This window comes from Abramis brama (assembly GCF_963993115.1).
Source record: "Abramis brama genome assembly, chromosome: 16".
NCBI lineage: Eukaryota > Metazoa > Chordata > Actinopteri > Cypriniformes > Leuciscidae > Abramis > Abramis brama.
The window spans coordinates 36703894-36722040 of record NC_139978.1 but is presented as its reverse complement, the minus strand read 5'-3'; the positions used below and the strand labels follow the sequence as shown (position 1 = coordinate 36722040).

At 35.5% G+C, this 18147-nt stretch overlaps 1 protein-coding gene across 1 annotated transcript in view; it reads right to left on the bottom strand.

Moving 5' to 3' along the window:
- The window catches only part of loxhd1b (lipoxygenase homology PLAT domains 1b), a gene marked incomplete at its 5' end in the record, with an annotated part of 58553 nt that extends 40699 nt beyond the window's left edge, over positions 1-17854 (bottom strand). Inside the window, 11 exons of the mRNA XM_084138534.1 lie at positions 446-606; positions 682-817; positions 2832-3082; positions 4062-4185; positions 9916-10064; positions 10802-10900; positions 11891-12075; positions 12991-13071; positions 14722-14733; positions 14894-15008; positions 17569-17854. Of these exons, the coding sequence (XP_083994660.1) occupies positions 446-606; positions 682-817; positions 2832-3082; positions 4062-4185; positions 9916-10064; positions 10802-10900; positions 11891-12075; positions 12991-13071; positions 14722-14733; positions 14894-15008; positions 17569-17854 (1599 nt within the window). The remainder of the gene's footprint in view (positions 1-445; positions 607-681; positions 818-2831; positions 3083-4061; positions 4186-9915; positions 10065-10801; positions 10901-11890; positions 12076-12990; positions 13072-14721; positions 14734-14893; positions 15009-17568) is intronic.
- Positions 17855-18147: the final 293 nt, after the last annotated feature.

Sequence of the window (18147 nt, the reverse complement as noted above, 5' to 3'; positions counted from 1 at the left end):
TTCAAGTCAGCTCACTTGACCAAATTTTAAGTTGAAATGTCTCATTATAAAAGTGAAAAAACTTAAAATACGAAGACTAAGAGAAAGACTTCAATAGAAACTGAGACCAAACAAAATCGAACAAGAATTATGAACCTGACTTTATGCAATGTTCAGATTTCTGTTTCTGGAAATGTATGCAAAGTAGTGCAAATTTGCATATTTAATAGACTAAAGAGTCTATTTTTATTTGTGTACACTCACATTAAAAACAAAACATTGTGCTGTTGTAAAATAAAGTAAAGTAAAAGTTCTTCTGCTCTTTCTCTGTTGTGCCGGTTAGCAAACAACATTGCATTACCACACGTACGGTGTCGAATACATGTTCACCCCTAATATATAGTTTTCGCCATTTGGTCCCCCCACCCACCAAAAATACCAATTTGGTATTTTGCAGCAGATTTACCATGAACTTGTCCAGCTGGCCCTGCTCAAAGTTATCAGTTTTGTTGTCGAGTTTCATCTCATCGGACTTGCCCTTCTCCCCGTATATCTGGAGTAAGATGGAGGCGTCTGTTCCCGCGCCTGCAAGATCTGACGTCCAAATCCACAGGGACCAGGGATGTTCTGAGGACAGAGATTTAACGTTTAACCTCACAAACCTATAACCTTTTTCACTCTCGCGTCAAGAGCAATACTCACTTTTCTGCCTCTTTTGCCTGAGCGAGACCATTTCATAGAGTTCTCTCTCGATGAGTCCATCGCCCTCGTTCTCATCCAGCCATTTAGAGCAGGGGAACGTCTGTTCGATGCCAGTGAACGGACAGAAGACCACCACCTACAGCACAACAAACACAGACAAATTAAGCATTTAAATGCATTTTAATGCAGCGTTACGCTTTGTTTGCGGTGCAGATCCACGTACTCATCACCAGTGTTGTGTGTGACTTATTACAAGTAACTTGAGTTACGTAATCAGATTACTTTTCAAGTAACTAGTAAAGTAACGCATTACTTTAAAATTTACAACAAAATATCTGAGTTACTTTTTTAAATAAGTACTTTTTTTTCCCATTTATTGACTGACAGACTCTCCTGTCCTCATGTTGAGACAAATCATAAGTGTAGAGGTGTGTGTGTGTGTGTGTGTGTGTGTAAACACGATAGTTAGCTAGACTAAATGAGAGTGTGCATTTACATTAGTACTTGTACAAAAAACAAATTCAGGATTCCTCAAAATGAATAAAATCTGTGAAATGCAAATTCAGAATACTATGCAAACCTCCAATAATTAAATATGTTAAATTAAAGAAACATTTTTAATCTCACTTTATTGACCAATGTACTTGCTTCTGGCCTTCAATGATTCAATTTAACCATAAGCAAAAATGACTAGATTTTTTTAAGTTATTTATTTTTTGTTTTATTGGTGAAGTAAGTGTTAAACTTTCTAGTACTGTATATTACATGAATCATTGGCATGGACATCTTTACATCATAGAAGGAAATTGCACATGTATATGTTCATTACTAAGGTACTTTTAGGTAAATTGCCCTCATATATCTCAAATCTCTTAAAGCTACACAAAATAGTGCATAAAAACATTGTTTTTCCTGCGTGTCTCGCTTTAATAATCTCAACAGAAGATGTTTCTCAAAGCACAAAGACCATACGTGTGCTGTGTACGTGATTTTTAGCACACTGGTTTCATGTTTACACCCTCGGGTCATTTTGACCCGAAACGTTTATTTATTTATTTTTTTTTTTTTTTTAGTGTTCATCAGAGGGGTCGAAGACCACAGGACTTGAACCACGAATACACACAAACAATTTTTTATGGATTCGAGGAGTTTTGTGGTTGAAATTTAAAAAAGTAACAAATCCTTCCGTCACGGGTCAATTTGACCCCATTAGAAATGAATGGAATGCGAGGAATGCTTCAGTACACATTGAAAACCCCCCAAAAACGCTCAAAATTCAAACTAAAAATGCTAAAACATTACCAAAAAAAGATTTAATAATGTCTACATGTGTATCTGAATGCATTCTGAAGAGAAACTGACTTTAGGACCCAGAGGATCAGCTCATTTACTCCATATAGAGATATAAGGCCATATAGAGTCATGAAATATCATGTTATATTATTATTATTCCACAAAAGGTCGGCAAAGACACAGAATATAAGATATTTTAGGCTGAATTAAAAGGGTTATGCATGAAATTGTGAGTTATTTTGAATTTAAGTTAAAAGAATGTGAGGAATGTGCTTAAATTATTATTCATTTATTATTTATTGATCAAATGTAGTAATTTAAAGGTAAATAAAATAACAAAATAACAAAAAAATTCTGAAAAAATTGCATTAAAAAAATATTATCAAAATTAAATAAAATAAGCTTTCTGTAAAAAATAAATAAGTAGGTTACACTTTATTTTAAGGTGTCGTCGTTACAGTATAATTATATATTTAAGTACTGAGTAATAATAATTAACTACATGTACTTACTATAGGGTTAGGGCAGGATTAGGATTTGGTTGAGGGTTAGTTGCATGTAATTATGTATAATTTACTGTTATTACTATAGTAAGTACATGTAATATATGTAATAAGGACACTGTAAAATAAAGTGTGACCGTTAAGTGTAATTTTAGGGCTTCGGGTCATTTTGACCAGCGAGGGAAAGATGTGTTACAAAGTGCGATTGAAGGATGAGGGCTAACATCGGTTGTGTTTGTGCATTGCTTTGTTGCACGTACTTGCATTGTTTTAAACAAGACAAACTGAAATGATTTTCTCTGCTAATCATCAGTTTCAGCTGAGAAACACAGAGGTTACGGGGTGAAACGAGACCTTGTCGCAGTACCAGCCGGGACTGACCCCTCCGTTATCATGACCGATGGTGACCCGACTGAGAGGACTGAGCAGCGCCGCGATCTCCACGTTAAAGATGTCGGTGAGCCCGCGCTCAAACGTTCCTCCCTCCAGGAAAACCTTCCCGCTGTTCTTCATGCCTTTGGAGCCGTGCATGATCATGTGGATTTTAGAGTTGGTTCCCGCACCTCGGATTTTCCCCGTCACCACCTGAACGTTGTAAACGATCCCTGCAAAAACACAGTCCAGTCTGAGAGTCTGAACATAAGAGCTTACTTTACAACCAGTCCTGTTGTACATCAGTCTCTTCTGCTCACCAAGGCTGCATTTATTTCATCAAAAAATTCATCGTAAAATTATTAAATATTATTACAATTTAAAGTAGCTGTTTTCTATGTGAATGTATAGTAAAGTGTAATTTATTCCTGTGATCAAAGCTGAATTTTCAGCATCATTACTCCAGTCTTCAGTGTCACATGATCCTTCAGAAATCACTCTAATATGATGATTTGATGATCAAGAAACATTTATGATTATTATCAATGTTCATGTTTTTGTGGAAACCGTGATGCATTTTATTTTTCAGGATTCTTTGATGAATAGAAAGTTCAAAACAACAGCATTTATTTGATGTAGGAATCATTGTAACATTTTAAATGTCTTTATTGTGACTTTTGATTAATTGAATGCATTCTTACTAAATAAAAGTGCACTTTTTACACTAAGTAATACTTTTTATTTAAAATCTTACTTATCCTAAACTTATGAATAGCAATGTATCATAATTTCCTGATAAATATGAACATGATAATAATCATAAATGTTTCTTGAGCATCAAATCATCATATTAGAGTGATTTCTGAAGGATCATGTGACACTGAAGACTGGAGTAATGATGCTGAAAATGGAATAAATTACACTTTGCTATATATACACATAGAAAACAGATGTTTTACATTATAATAATAATAATATTTCACTGTTTTCCAGTATTTTTGATCAGATTTGGTTAGACTTCTTTCAAAGACATAAAAAGCCAAACTTTTGACTGGTAGTGTATATAGATGCAATTTACTAAAGCAGTGAAGTCCTCGATTCTGTCATGTGTGTTCACACATCACACTGACTACATCCTCAGTATTCAATGCTGATGTTGGTTTTCTGAGGACTTTTGTAAAACTTGATCATTGAAGAAGCTGTATGGTTTACCGGTGGGTTGACTCGCTCCAACCAGAATATCTCTCTGGATCTTTCCATCGTCTTCATCGATGGCAAACCAGCGGTTGATGGGAAACTCGTACATGGCTTTGTTTCCCAAATCATCCAGTATGACCTGAAATAAAAGCGAGCGCCATCAGCAGTGCGGGTTTCATTGCAGTGATATATGGTGTCTATGTGCATATCTATCCATCTATCTGCAGGCCGAGGCTCTCGTCAGAAGGAAAGCCAATCCGGTAGAGTAGTGTGGTGTTTCCTTTCAGCGTGGATAAGGTGACTAGAATTACCTCATCCGGAGAGATGCCATGTGAGGTGGAGCGAATGCAAATCATCCACTACCAACCCAGATGCCTTTGTGTGACCACACCGATATCTCGAATATAATCACAAGATCGATCTTTTAGTCTGTGCTGTTTTCAGTAGAAAAAGCTTCACTAAACATTATCTTGATATTAAACAAAGTCTCAGCTTTCAAATTCTGTCAGTTTTATATGGAAGCTCGTCTCCGCCACAAAATAGAAAATAAAAAAGGTAATTGCGACTTGTGATATAAAGTGATATAAAGTGAGAATTGCGAGATATAAAGTGAGAATTGCGAGATATAAAGTCAGAATTGCGAGTTATAAAGTGAGAATTGCGAGATATAAAGTCAGAATTGTGAGATATAAAGTCAGAATTGCGAGATATAAAGTCAGAATTGCGAGTTGTAAAGTCAGAATTGCGAGTTGTAAAGTCAGAATTGCGAGTTATAAAGTCAGAATTGCGAGATATAAAGTCAGAATTGCGAGTTATAAAGTGAGAATTGCAAGTTATAAAGTGAGAATTGCGAGATATAAAGTCAGAATTGCGAGATATAAAGTCAGAATTGCGAGATATAAAGTGAGAATTGCAAGTTATAAAGTGAGAATTGCGAGATATAAAGTCAGAATTGCGAGATATAAAGTGAGAATTGCAAGTTATAAAGTGAGAATTGCGAGATATAAAGTCAGAATTGTGAGATATAAAGTCAGAATTGCGAGATATAAAGTCAGAATTGCGAGATATAAAGTCAGAATTGCGAGATATAAAGTCAGAATTGCGAGATATAAAGTCAGAATTGCGAGATATAAAGTCAGAATTGCGAGTTGTAAAGTCAGAATTGCGAGTTGTAAAGTCAGAATTGCGAGTTGTAAAGTGAGAATTGCGAGATATAAAGTGAGAATTGCAAGTTATAAAGTGAGAATTGCGAGATATAAAGTCAGAATTGCGAGATATAAAGTGAGAATTGCAAGTTAGAAAGTGAGAATTGCGAGATATAAAGTCAGAATTGCGAGATATAAAGTCAGAATTGCGAGATATAAAGTCAGAATTGCGAGTTGTAAAGTCAGAATTGCGAGTTGTAAAGTCAGAATTGCGAGTTGTAAAGTCAGAATTGCGAGATATAAAGTGAGAATTGCAAGTTATAAAGTGAGAATTGCGAGATATAAAGTCAGAATTGCGAGATATAAAGTCAGAATTGCGAGTTATAAAGTGAGAATTGCGAGATATAAAGTCAGAATTGCGAGATATAAAGTCAGAATTGCGAGTTGTAAAGTCAGAATTGCGAGTTGTAAAGTCAGAATTGCGAGTTATAAAGTCAGAATTGCGAGATATAAAGTCAGAATTGCGAGTTATAAAGTGAGAATTGCAAGTTATAAAGTGAGAATTGCGAGATATAAAGTCAGAATTGCGAGATATAAAGTCAGAATTGCGAGATATAAAGTGAGAATTGCAAGTTATAAAGTGAGAATTGCGAGATATAAAGTCAGAATTGCGAGATATAAAGTGAGAACTGCAAGTTATAAAGTGAGAATTGCGAGATATAAAGTCAGAATTGTGAGATATAAAGTCAGAATTGCGAGATATAAAGTCAGAATTGCGAGATATAAAGTCAGAATTGCGAGATATAAAGTCAGAATTGCGAGATATAAAGTCAGAATTGCGAGTTATAAAGTGAGAATTGCGAGATATAAAGTCAGAATTGTGAGATATAAAGTCAGAATTGCGAGTTGTAAAGTCAGAATTGCGAGTTGTAAAGTCAGAATTGCGAGTTATAAAGTCAGAATTGCGAGATATAAAGTCAGAATTGCGAGTTATAAAGTGAGAATTGCAAGTTATAAAGTGAGAATTGCGAGATATAAAGTCAGAATTGCGAGATATAAAGTCAGAATTGCGAGATATAAAGTGAGAATTGCAAGTTATAAAGTGAGAATTGCGAGATATAAAGTCAGAATTGCGAGATATAAAGTGAGAACTGCAAGTTATAAAGTGAGAATTGCGAGATATAAAGTCAGAATTGTGAGATATAAAGTCAGAATTGCGAGATATAAAGTCAGAATTGCGAGATATAAAGTCAGAATTGCGAGATATAAAGTCAGAATTGCGAGATATAAAGTCAGAATTGCGAGTTGTAAAGTCAGAATTGCGAGTTGTAAAGTCAGAATTGCGAGTTGTAAAGTCAGAATTGCGAGATATAAAGTGAGAATTGCAAGTTATAAAGTGAGAATTGCGAGATATAAAGTCAGAATTGCGAGATATAAAGTGAGAATTGCAAGTTATAAAGTGAGAATTGCGAGATATAAAGTCAGAATTGCGAGATATAAAGTCAGAATTGCGAGATATAAAGTCAGAATTGCGAGTTGTAAAGTCAGAATTGCGAGTTGTAAAGTCAGAATTGCGAGTTGTAAAGTCAGAATTGCGAGATATAAAGTGAGAATTGCAAGTTATAAAGTGAGAATTGCGAGATATAAAGTCAGAATTGCGAGATATAAAGTGAGAATTGCAAGTTATAAAGTGAGAATTGCGAGATATAAAGTCAGAATTGCGAGATATAAAGTCAGAATTGCGAGATATAAAGTCAGAATTGCGAGTTGTAAAGTCAGAATTGCGAGTTGTAAAGTCAGAATTGCGAGTTGTAAAGTCAGAATTGCGAGATATAAAGTGAGAATTGCAAGTTATAAAGTGAGAATTGCGAGATATAAAGTCAGAATTGCGAGATATAAAGTCAGAATTGCGCGATATAAAGTCAGAATTGCGCGTTATAAAGTCAGAATTGCGAGATATAAAGTCAGAATTGCGAGATATAAAGTCAGAATTGCGCGATATAAAGTCAGAATTGCGCGTTATAAAGTCAGAATTGCGAGATATAAAGTCAGAATTGCGAGATATAAAGTCAGAATTGCGAGATATAAAGTCAGAATTGCGAGTTGTAAAGTCAGAATTGCGAGTTGTAAAGTCAGAATTGCGAGATATAAAGTCAGAATTGTGCGATATAAAGTCAGAATTGCGCGATATAAAGTCAGAATTGCGAGATATAAAGTCAGAATTGCGAGATATAAAGTCAGAATTGCGAGATATAAAGTCAGAATTGCGAGTTGTAAAGTCAGAATTGCGAGTTGTAAAGTCAGAATTGCGAGTTGTAAAGTCAGAATTGCGAGTTGTAAAGTCAGAATTGCGAGATATAAAGTCAGAATTGCGAGTTGTAAAGTCAGAATTGCGTGATATAAAGTCAGAATTGCGAGTTGTAAAGTCAGAATTGCGAGTTGTAAAGTCAGAATTGCGAGATATAAAGTGAGAATTGCCTTTTTATAGGATTTTATACCTGTGATTATCTTTAAAGGCTGCCTTTTTTACATCTGGCTGGGGGACTGCCGATGAAAATTAGCACTTTTGAGCTAACTCGGGTACATTTACATTATTTTAATGTTGATTAAAGTACACTGTCCCCTTTCAAATAAATAAACAATTGCGAGAAATAAAGTCAGAATTGCGTAATATAAACTCACAATTCTGACTTTTTTCTCAATTGCTAGTTTATATCTCCCAATTGCGAGTTATAAAGTCAGAATTGTGAGATATAAACTTGCAAATTGACAGAAAAAAAGTCAGAATTTCGAGATGTAAACATGCAATTGTTAGATTAAAAGCCGCAATTATCTTTTAAAATGTTTTATTCTGTGGTGAGCTTTCATAGTTTTATTACTAAATTGAGTGAATAAATGTGTGTTTGTGTGTGTTTAATGTGTGTGACAGAAGAAGCGATGATCTCTTCCTCTTTACTACTAGTTACAGCAGCAAATCAACATGAACATCAGAAGGAATGAGGAACAGCTCAATAAAACAGCTTCAAACGTCACATTACCTCAGAAAAGACATCAGTGTCCATAAACTCCAGTCAGCTAGAAATAACTCTAGAGGAGCGTTTGATTCATAAATGCACTATATTACATATTCATTTATTTGACTTAACCTGTTCTTTTAATATGTTTGAATAAATCAGTCATGAAAACTAATTATAGTAAAAACAATTAAAACACTGTTTTATATGCAATTGAAATGTTTGTATACAAATCAGTTGTTAATTTTAACCATTGGTTATTAGTTGAGATTTTTTCACTGAGAGATATTGACACACTGTATCAGATATATATTCAAATGAATCGATATTGAGTCGAATCGGAATCAGAACTGTGTCGAATTGCGTGTCTGTGAATCAAAATTGGAAACAAATCATGGGATGTGTGTGAGTTCTCAGCCCTGTGTGTGTGTGTGAGTTCTCAGCCCAGTGTGTGTGTGTGTGTGTGAGTTCTCAGCCATGTGTGTGTGTGTGAGTTCTCAGCCCAGTGTGTGTGTGTGAGTTCTCAGCCCAGTGTGTGTGTGAGAGTTCTCAGCCCAGTGTGTGTGTGTGAGTTCTCAGCCCAGTGTGTGTGTGTGAGTTCTCAGCCCTGTGTGTGTGTGTGAGTTCTCAGCCCAGTGTGTGTGTGAGAGTTCTCAGCCCAGTGTGTGTGTGTGAGTTCTCAGCCCAGTGTGTGTGTGTGAGTTCTCAGCCCTGTGTGTGTGTGTGAGTTCTCAGCCCAATGTGTGTGTGAGAGTTCTCAGCCCAGTGTGTGTGTGTGAGTTCTCAGCCCAGTGTGTGTGTGTGAGTTCTCAGCCCTGTGTGTGTGTGTGAGTTCTCAGCCCTGTGTGTGTGTGAGTTCTCAGCACAGTGTGTGTGTGTGTGTGTGTGTGAGTTCTCAGCCCTGTGTGTGTGTGTGAGTTCTCAGCCCAGTGTGTGTGTGTGTGAGTTCTCAGCCCAGTGTGTGTGTGTGAGTTCTCAGCCCAGTGTGTGTGTGTGAGTTCTCAGCCCTGTGTGTGTGTGTGAGTTCTCAGCCCAGTGTGTGTGTGAGAGTTCTCAGCCCAGTGTGTGTGTGTGAGTTCTCAGCCCTGTGTGTGTGTGTGAGTTCTCAGCCCTGTGTGTGTGTGTGAGTTCTCAGCCCTGTGTGTGTGTGTGAGTTCTCAGCCCTGTGTGTGTGTGTGAGTTCTCAGCCCTGTGTGTGTGTGTGAGTTCTCAGCACAGTGTGTGTGTGTGTGTGTGTGTGTGTGAGTTCTCAGCCCTGTGTGTGTGTGTGAGTTCTCAGCCCAGTGTGTGTGTGTGAGTTCTCAGCCCAGTGTGTGTGTGTGAGTTCTCAGCCCAGTGTGTGTGTGAGAGTTCTCAGCCCAGTGTGTGTGTGTGAGTTCTCAGCCCTGTGTGTGTGTGTGAGTTCTCAGCCCTGTGTGTGTGTGTGAGTTCTCAGCCCTGTGTGTGTGTGTGAGTTCTCAGCACAGTGTGTGTGTGTGTGTGTGTGTGTGTGTGTGTGAGTTCTCAGCCCTGTGTGTGTGTGTGAGTTCTCAGCCCAGTGTGTGTGTGTGAGTTCTCAGCCCAGTGTGTGTGTGTGAGTTCTCAGCCCAGTGTGTGTGTGTGAGTTCTCAGCCCTGTGTGTGTGTGTGAGTTCTCAGCCCTGTGTGTGTGTGTGAGTTTATCACAGCAAACGGCCGTATTATATTCTAAATGCTTTTGCTGAGATTTGACCTTCTCCACGAACCATCCCGCCGAGGAGCCCTTGTTGTTGTGTCCGATGGTGATCTTCCTCACTCGGCCCAGGTTCGGAGCCTCGATCGTAAACTTGTCCTCAGTTCCTCTCTCAAAGTTGTTCTTATCATTGTCGAGTCTTCTCTCACCTTCGGGAAATATGAACACCAGATAATAATGCAACTGGATATTACATCACAGATAAAGTTTCAGGTTCTATGACACTTTTAGTCTATAGATGAAGGGAATTATTGTGGAAACTATGAGACACAACAATTCAAAAGTAAGATAAGTACAGATATTTAAATGAAAAAATAAAAATAAAAAATACTTTTATTCTGCAAGGACACATTAAATTGATACATTTATAATGTTACAAAAGATTCTGTTTAAAATAAATGCTGTTTTTTTTGTTGTTGTTTTTACTTTCTATTCGTCAAAGAATCCTGAAAAAATTAAATATCTCAAAGTTTCCACAGAAATATGAACATTGATAATAATCATAAATGTTTCTTGAGCATCAAATCCTCATATTAGAGTGATTTCTGAAGGATCATGTGACACTGAAGACTGGAGTAATGATGCTGAAAATTCAGCTTTGATCACAGGAATAAATTACACTTTACTATATATTCACTTAGAAAACAAATTTTAAATTATAATAATATTTCACTATTTTTACTGTATTTCTGATCAAATAAATGCAGCTTTAATGAGCAGAAGAGACTCTTTCAGAAACATAATTATTCCCAACTTTTAACTAGTAATGTATATATAAATGTATTTATTTTGTATTTCTTTCTTTACATATTGTTTACGCCTGTTGAGATTCACTTTTAATGACAGAAGCGGCTGTTTAACCAACAGCATCCCAGTTTCCTCTTACCTGTGTCTCCATTTTCACCAAAAATATTGAGGAAAACATCAGCATCCGTCCCGCTGCCTTTCACATCAGACGTGAACACACTCACAACATATTTATTATCTGCAAAAAGAAGCACAATAAAGACACTTTATGAAACTCACTGTACTTTTTTACTTAGTATTTTTGTTGTTTCCAGTCCAAATATCTACAAATTCTGTAGTTTGCTTTTTTTAAGCAAAAACTCTCTTAATTTTGATAATTTCCCCAGAAAACAAGACATTATATCTTCTTCTTTTTTATTATTAGTGAATGCATCTTGATTCAAGATTTTTTAGATATTTGGACTGGAAACAAGACAAAAATACTAAGTAAGAAAAGCATTTTTGCAGTGTAGAGTTAATTTCGCATCGTTTCATCACTCATTGTGATAATAGTGTCATGTTTAGTGTTTGTGTTCATGTTTGCCCGTGACAGCCAGTTTATGTGTTTCACTGATTTAATCCCGGTCACCTGTCGTCTTGTTAATTACTGTGTTCTGAGTTCATTTGTCCCAGATGTGTCTAGTTTCCCTGATCTCTGTGTTTCAGTCTGTCTCATCTCTATTCTAGACTCACTGCAAAAATGCTTTTCTTACTTAGTATTAGTCTTGTTTCCAGTCCAAATATCTAAAAATTCTTAAATCAAGATGCATTTACTAGATGAGTAAAATGACATAAGATATTATGTCCTGTTTTCCAGGGGGATTAATCAAAATTAAGTGAGTTTTTGCTTAAAAAAGCTAAATGATCTGCTAATGGGGTCAGAAAAATAATGTTAATTCAAACAGAAACACGATTATTTTTCTCACCCCACTGGTTTTAAGCAAAATCTCACTTAATTTTGATTGATTTTCCCAGAAAACAAGACATAATATCTTATGGTATTTTACTACTTTTTTAAAACTATTTTACTAGAATTTTTTTTATATTTGGACTGGAAACAAGACAAAAATACAAAGTAAGAAAAGCATTTTTTTGCAGTGTTCTGTTCCTGTTATTTGGCTTTGTAAAGATTTGAGTTAGTTTGAAACTAAAGACATCCTAAAGTGTGAAGTAAGAGGTCTCGTCTCACATTTGGGCATGTCCATGGGGTCGGGGCTGCCCAGGAGGTCTCGCACGAACAGCCCGTCGCCCTCGGCCCGGCTCAGCCAGTTGTTACAGGCGAAGTAGAAGCGTAAATGTGGCCGGTTCATGTCTGTGACCACGACCCGGTCCAGATACCAGCTGGCGTTCAGGCCCGTGTTATCATGTTCAATCCTGAATAACGGCACAGAACGGACTGACAATCAACACCACACTACTGCTTTAATTGTGTTCTTACTTTTTCTGTAAAAAAATAAATCAAGATACATTTACTGGAGAAGAAGCAAAATGACTGAAGATATTAAGTAGGTAGATAAAAGTAGATAAAAATTTTGGCTGATACCGATAAATCTTTATATTTAATTTTTATAAATTAGATTTTTATACTAAATCCAGTTTTCTAATGTTTGAAGGAAAAAATGCATTATTTATCGGCTTCAGTATATCAGCCAAGTCTTCTTATCGGGCCGATAATGATAACACTAAAAACGAACATTTATCGGCCGATACCGATATCGTGGGCGATATATCGTGCATCCCTAATATTAAATCTCGTTTAATGAGAAAATGCATCAAAATGAAGAGAGTTTGTCCTTAAAACAAGAACAGATATCTGACAATTGAGTCAGAAAAATAATCTTGTTTTCCATTTGAATTAAGATTATTTTTCTGACTCCATTTGCAGAAATTTGTTCTTGTTTTAAGCACAAACTCACTTCATTAAACAAGACTCATATCTTCAGTCATTTTGCTTCTTCTCCAGTAAATGTATCTTGATTTAAGAATGTTTAGATATTTGTGCTGGAAAAGGCAGAGTCACTTTTGCAGTGAAGGCACAATTAGTATTTATCTACAACATTAATTTCACGTATTTAAGCAGACGGCTTTAGATCAAAGGCTTTCAAGATCATGAGAAATGAATTCACTGAAGTCTGTCCAAACTTTTGACTAGTAGTGTACAAAACAGGAATTTTGTTCAAAAATGCATGCATTTAATTTTTATTATTAAAATTATTTAATTAATATTTATCTTCAATAATAAATTCAGTTATTGCTGACCTCAAATTACAGTAAAACTGATCAACTTACCTAATTTTCTTCAAAGGTCCGACATTGTGTGTTTTTATCCGGAAGACGTCGGTTTTGTTTTTTTCAAAAGCAGTTCGATTCCTGTAATAGATATCAATGCAAACAATAACCGAACATTTCATTTCTTGAAGCTGAAGACAAAATCAAACCCTGAATCCCTTTAAACAATCACAATATTCAGGTCAATATGAATGTAATAATATTACTGTCAATAAGGTGTTAATATGAAACCATAATACACTAATAATGTTTTATGATACAATGGTGTAAATCTAAATTACTGAAGAAGAACAATCTTATAAGTTGTGCACTGAATAAATGCACACCGTGTAAAAACAGTGTTTGAAACTCACAAATGCTTCATATATTAAATGTCCTTAGTAAACTTACAGAGTCACGATACATTTCAGAAAATATATGATATCTAGCACCCAATATATCATGTATTTGCTGATGGGACATATTGTAAACACACATATTCAGTAAATGAGCTTTGGCTAATTATGTATTTCATGTGACATACTACTGCAAAACATTTTTGTCTTGCTTAGTATTTTTGTATAATATCCAAACATTCTTAAATCAAGATACATTTACTGGAGAAGAAAAATGACTGAAGATATGAAGACTGAAAAATGTATCAAAATGAAGTGAGTTTGTGCTTTTATCTTATCTTAAATTATCTTAATTCAAACGGAAAACATTATATTTCTGACCCCACTGGCAGATATTTGTTCTTTTTAATGGCCAAAAATGGCCAATTTTTTATTATTATTATTTCAATGAAATTAATGTACTATTTTTTAGTTCGATAATGTTTTTTATTTAATATTTTGTATTTTTAGGGGATTTTATAGATTATATGTATGCAGTAGTTATAACCCTTTTGTTCACTTTTTGAGCATAGAACTGAAAACGAAAATACCAACTTAAACTGTCATAAATATTGAATGCTTTGGAAATATATATTTTTCAAAACAAGTTTTACTCTGTGAGAAAATTAAAGCCATTAAGTTGTTCCAAATTTGAGGTTGATATCTCAAAAAACGAGCTTTCAGTGAGAGTGTGTTCGGCTGCAGTACCAAACGCTTCCACTAGAGGAAACTCGTCTCCATTCATTTCCAATGCGCTCATTTTTGACTGCGAGGAGCTCAAGTGTGACTATTGTTTACAGGAACATTTAACCATTTTTTGTGTGTGTTCACACAGCAAGTGCCAAAAACTTTACCAAGTCTTGTGCCATTCCGATGAAGCAAAAAATTATAAAAAATCTAAATGTTTTGGTCAAAAATAAGCACCAATTTTTGATACATTGTTCAGAAAACAAGACTTAATGCTTCTCAAGTAAATGTGTATCTTGATTTAAGAACGTTTAGATATTTGCACTGTAAAACAAGGCAAAAATACAGAGTAAGAACATCATATTTGCAGTGTGAGTCAAGCTAGATTATCAGTTTGAATGATGTGTGTCTGGAAACAGAATAGTAAAGTGCTGTGGTGTTTGGTCTCGACAGCACAATGCTATACATTTCCACAATCTGATCCACACGAGTCCATCATAGTGATGATGTACAGCACATGCATATTGTAGCCCTTCATTATGAGGAGCAATAGACCTCCTGATAAGCCTTTTCTGCTGTCGAATCGGAAATATTGGTCCTTGATGAAAGGTTCTAGAATATCATGTGCACAAGTTCAGAGTAAAGGTCACAACGGCAGCGACTCAAATACCTCTTCTCTGTGCTGTGGATTCAGGGAAAGACAGAGTGACGGTGTTACATTTCATCAGAAAAAATAACTTTAAATACAAGAGCAAACAACGAGGCTGCGGCTACCAGGCATTTCATTTATTATTAACAGAGATGATTATGAATCAAGTTTCAGGTCAGTAGCGTTGACTCACTTGCTGGCCAGGTGCAGTTTGGGAGTGATGCCATATTCCCCGAACAGAGTGACAAACACATTGGCGTCTGTCCCTGCGCCATTAACGTCTCCAGTGATGGTCACCACCTCATACACTGTCATTCGATTGAGCACAGAAGAAGAGATCCAGTGCATTATTAATGAGGAGGATATTCACACTTGAGTGAATAACAGTGTGAAACGCCCTGATGAACAGTGACTACGGTCAAATCAAGCCATATTAAAACTAGGGATGCACCAATTTTGGCTGATACAGATAAATCTTTATATTTGAAAGCCAATAACCGATATCTTGGCAGATAAATCTAAATCCAAATTTTGGCCGATACCGATACCGATAAATCTTTATATTTGAAAGCCGCTAACCGATATATTGGCAGATAAATCGAAATCGAAATTTTGGCTGATACCGATAACCGATAAATCTTTATATTTGAAAGCTGATAACCGATATATTGACCGATAAATGTAAAAAAAAATTTGGCTGATACCGATAAATCTTTATATTTGAAAGCCGATAACCGATATATTGACCGATAAATCTAAATCCAAATTTTGGCTGATACCGATAACCGATAAATCTTTATATTTGAAAGCTGATAACCGATATATTGACCGATAAATGTAAATCGAAATTTTGGCTGATACCGATAACCGATAGATCTTTATATTTGAAAGCTGATAACCAATATATTGACCGATAAATGTAAAAACAAATTTTGGCTGATAAATCTTTATATTTGAAAGCTGATAACCGATATATTGACCGATAAATCTAAATCCAAATTTTGGCCAATACCTATAATTCTTTATATTTGAAAGCTGATAACCGATATATTGACTGATAAATGTAAAAAAAAATTTGTCTGATACCGATAAATCTTTATATTTGAAAGCCGATAACCGATATATTGACCGATAAATCTAAATCCAAATTTTGGCTGATACCGATAACCGATAAATCTTTATATGTGAAAGCTGATAACCGATATATTGACCGATAAATGTAAATCGAAATTTTGGCTGATACCGATAACCGATAGATCTTTATATTTGAAAGCCAATAACCGATATCTTGGCAGATAAATCTAAATCCAAATTTTGGCCGATACCGATACCGATAAATCTTTATATTTGAAAGCCGCTAACCGATATATTGGCAGATAAATCGAAATCGAAATTTTGGCTGATACCGATAACCGATAAATCTTTATATTTGAAAGCTGATAACCGATATATTGACCGATAAATGTAAAAAAAAAATTTGGCTGATACCGATAAATCTTTATATTTGAAAGCCGATAACCGATATATTGACCGATAAATCTAAATCCAAATTTTGGCTGATACCGATAACCGATAAATCTTTATATTTGAAAGCTGATAACCGATATATTGACCGATAAATGTAAATCGAAATTTTGGCTGATACCGATAACCGATAGATCTTTATATTTGAAAGCTGATAACCAATATATTGACCGATAAATGTAAAAACAAATTTTGGCTGATAAATCTTTATATTTGAAAGCTGATAACCGATATATTGACCGATAAATCTAAATCCAAATTTTGGCCAATACCTATAATTCTTTATATTTGAAAGCTGATAACCGATATATTGACCGATAAATGTAAAAAAAAAATTGTCTGATACCGATAAATCTTTATATTTGAAAGCCGATAACCGATATATTGACCGATAAATCTAAATCCAAATTTTGGCTGATACCGATAACCGATAAATCTTTATATTTGAAAGCTGATAACCGATATATTGACCGATAAATGTAAATCGAAATTTTGGCTGATACCGATAACCGAAAGATCTTTATATTTGAAAGCTGATAACCAATATATTGACAGATAAATGTAAAAACAAATTTTGGCTGATAAATCTTTATATTTGAAAGCTGATAACCGATATATTGACCGATAAATCTAAATCCAAATTTTGGCCAATACCTATAATTCTTTATATTTGAAAGCCACTAACCGATATATTGACAGATAAATGTAAATCCAAATTTTTATGTAATTTTTGAGAGCCTGATTACAAAAACAAAAGTCTCACCATTAAAAGCCACGTCCCAAACACACAATTATAATGTTCTCATTATAATTTTATGTAGCCGATATGACATAACATGTTGCACTTCACTGTATTTTCCTTTTTTGAAGTGATTCCAATCATATTTCAAGCAATTCAAAACCCTCATGTTGAACAGTGCAGATCTGAAGAGTCTCAGCTGAAGGAAATAATACATTATTTATCGGCTTTAATATATCGGCCACATTTTCTTATCGGGGCGATAATAATCAAAAACGAACGTATATCGGCCGATACCGATATGTTGGCCGATATATCGTGTATCCTTACAGAATATGAATCGCAGCATTATAAGGAGTGCAATATTACCATGTTCAGTGGTCAATATATCACTGAAATCTCCCTAGCTAACAAGAAGAACATTTCCAGTGTTCCCATTCAGTTAAAATGTTTAATATGGTTTTCTTGGTTATGTGAACGCCATGGAAACGTTCCATTTGATCATTCTTCAAACATCAGAACATATCTTTTCATTAGTTGAACAGTACATTGCTCTACAATACGAACAGAAAACACGATGTTTAATAATGTTTGACTTGTCCTACCTTTTTTCTTGTGGTACTCGTCCTCATAGTTCTCCACTTTCTCAGGCTCGTAGTTCCTCAGCTCGTTCTCATAGATCTCCACATAATCAACGTTTTTGGATTTCTTCTTCTTGCCTTTCCCCTTCTTGCCCTCGTCGTCGCTCTCGCCGCTTCCTTTCTTGCTCTTCTTCTTCTTCTTCTTCTTCTGGGAGTCGTCGTCGTCCTCCTCCTCTTCTGGGTCCGTTTCTTCTTTCTTCTTCTTCTTCTTCCCCCCCTCATCTTTGGACTTCTTGTCTTTGGATCCCATGATGCCCTCGACAGGGTTCTTCTCCTTTCTGCTATTTCTCCCGTCTTCGGTCACTTGAACGACATCCGGAAGGTTCTTGTGTTTGTTCTTCGACTCGTGTTCATCTTCATCTTCCTCGCTGCTGCTCTTCACCTCCTCATCCTTTGATCTAGAGCTTTTCTTCTTCTTCTTCTTCTTCTTCTTTTCTGGCTCTTTGCGGCTCTTCCTCACCTCGGATGCATCGCTGACCGGTTCTGTGTCCTCAGCGTGTTTCTGTTTCTTCTTAGTGGCACAATCTGGACCGCTGATCTTAC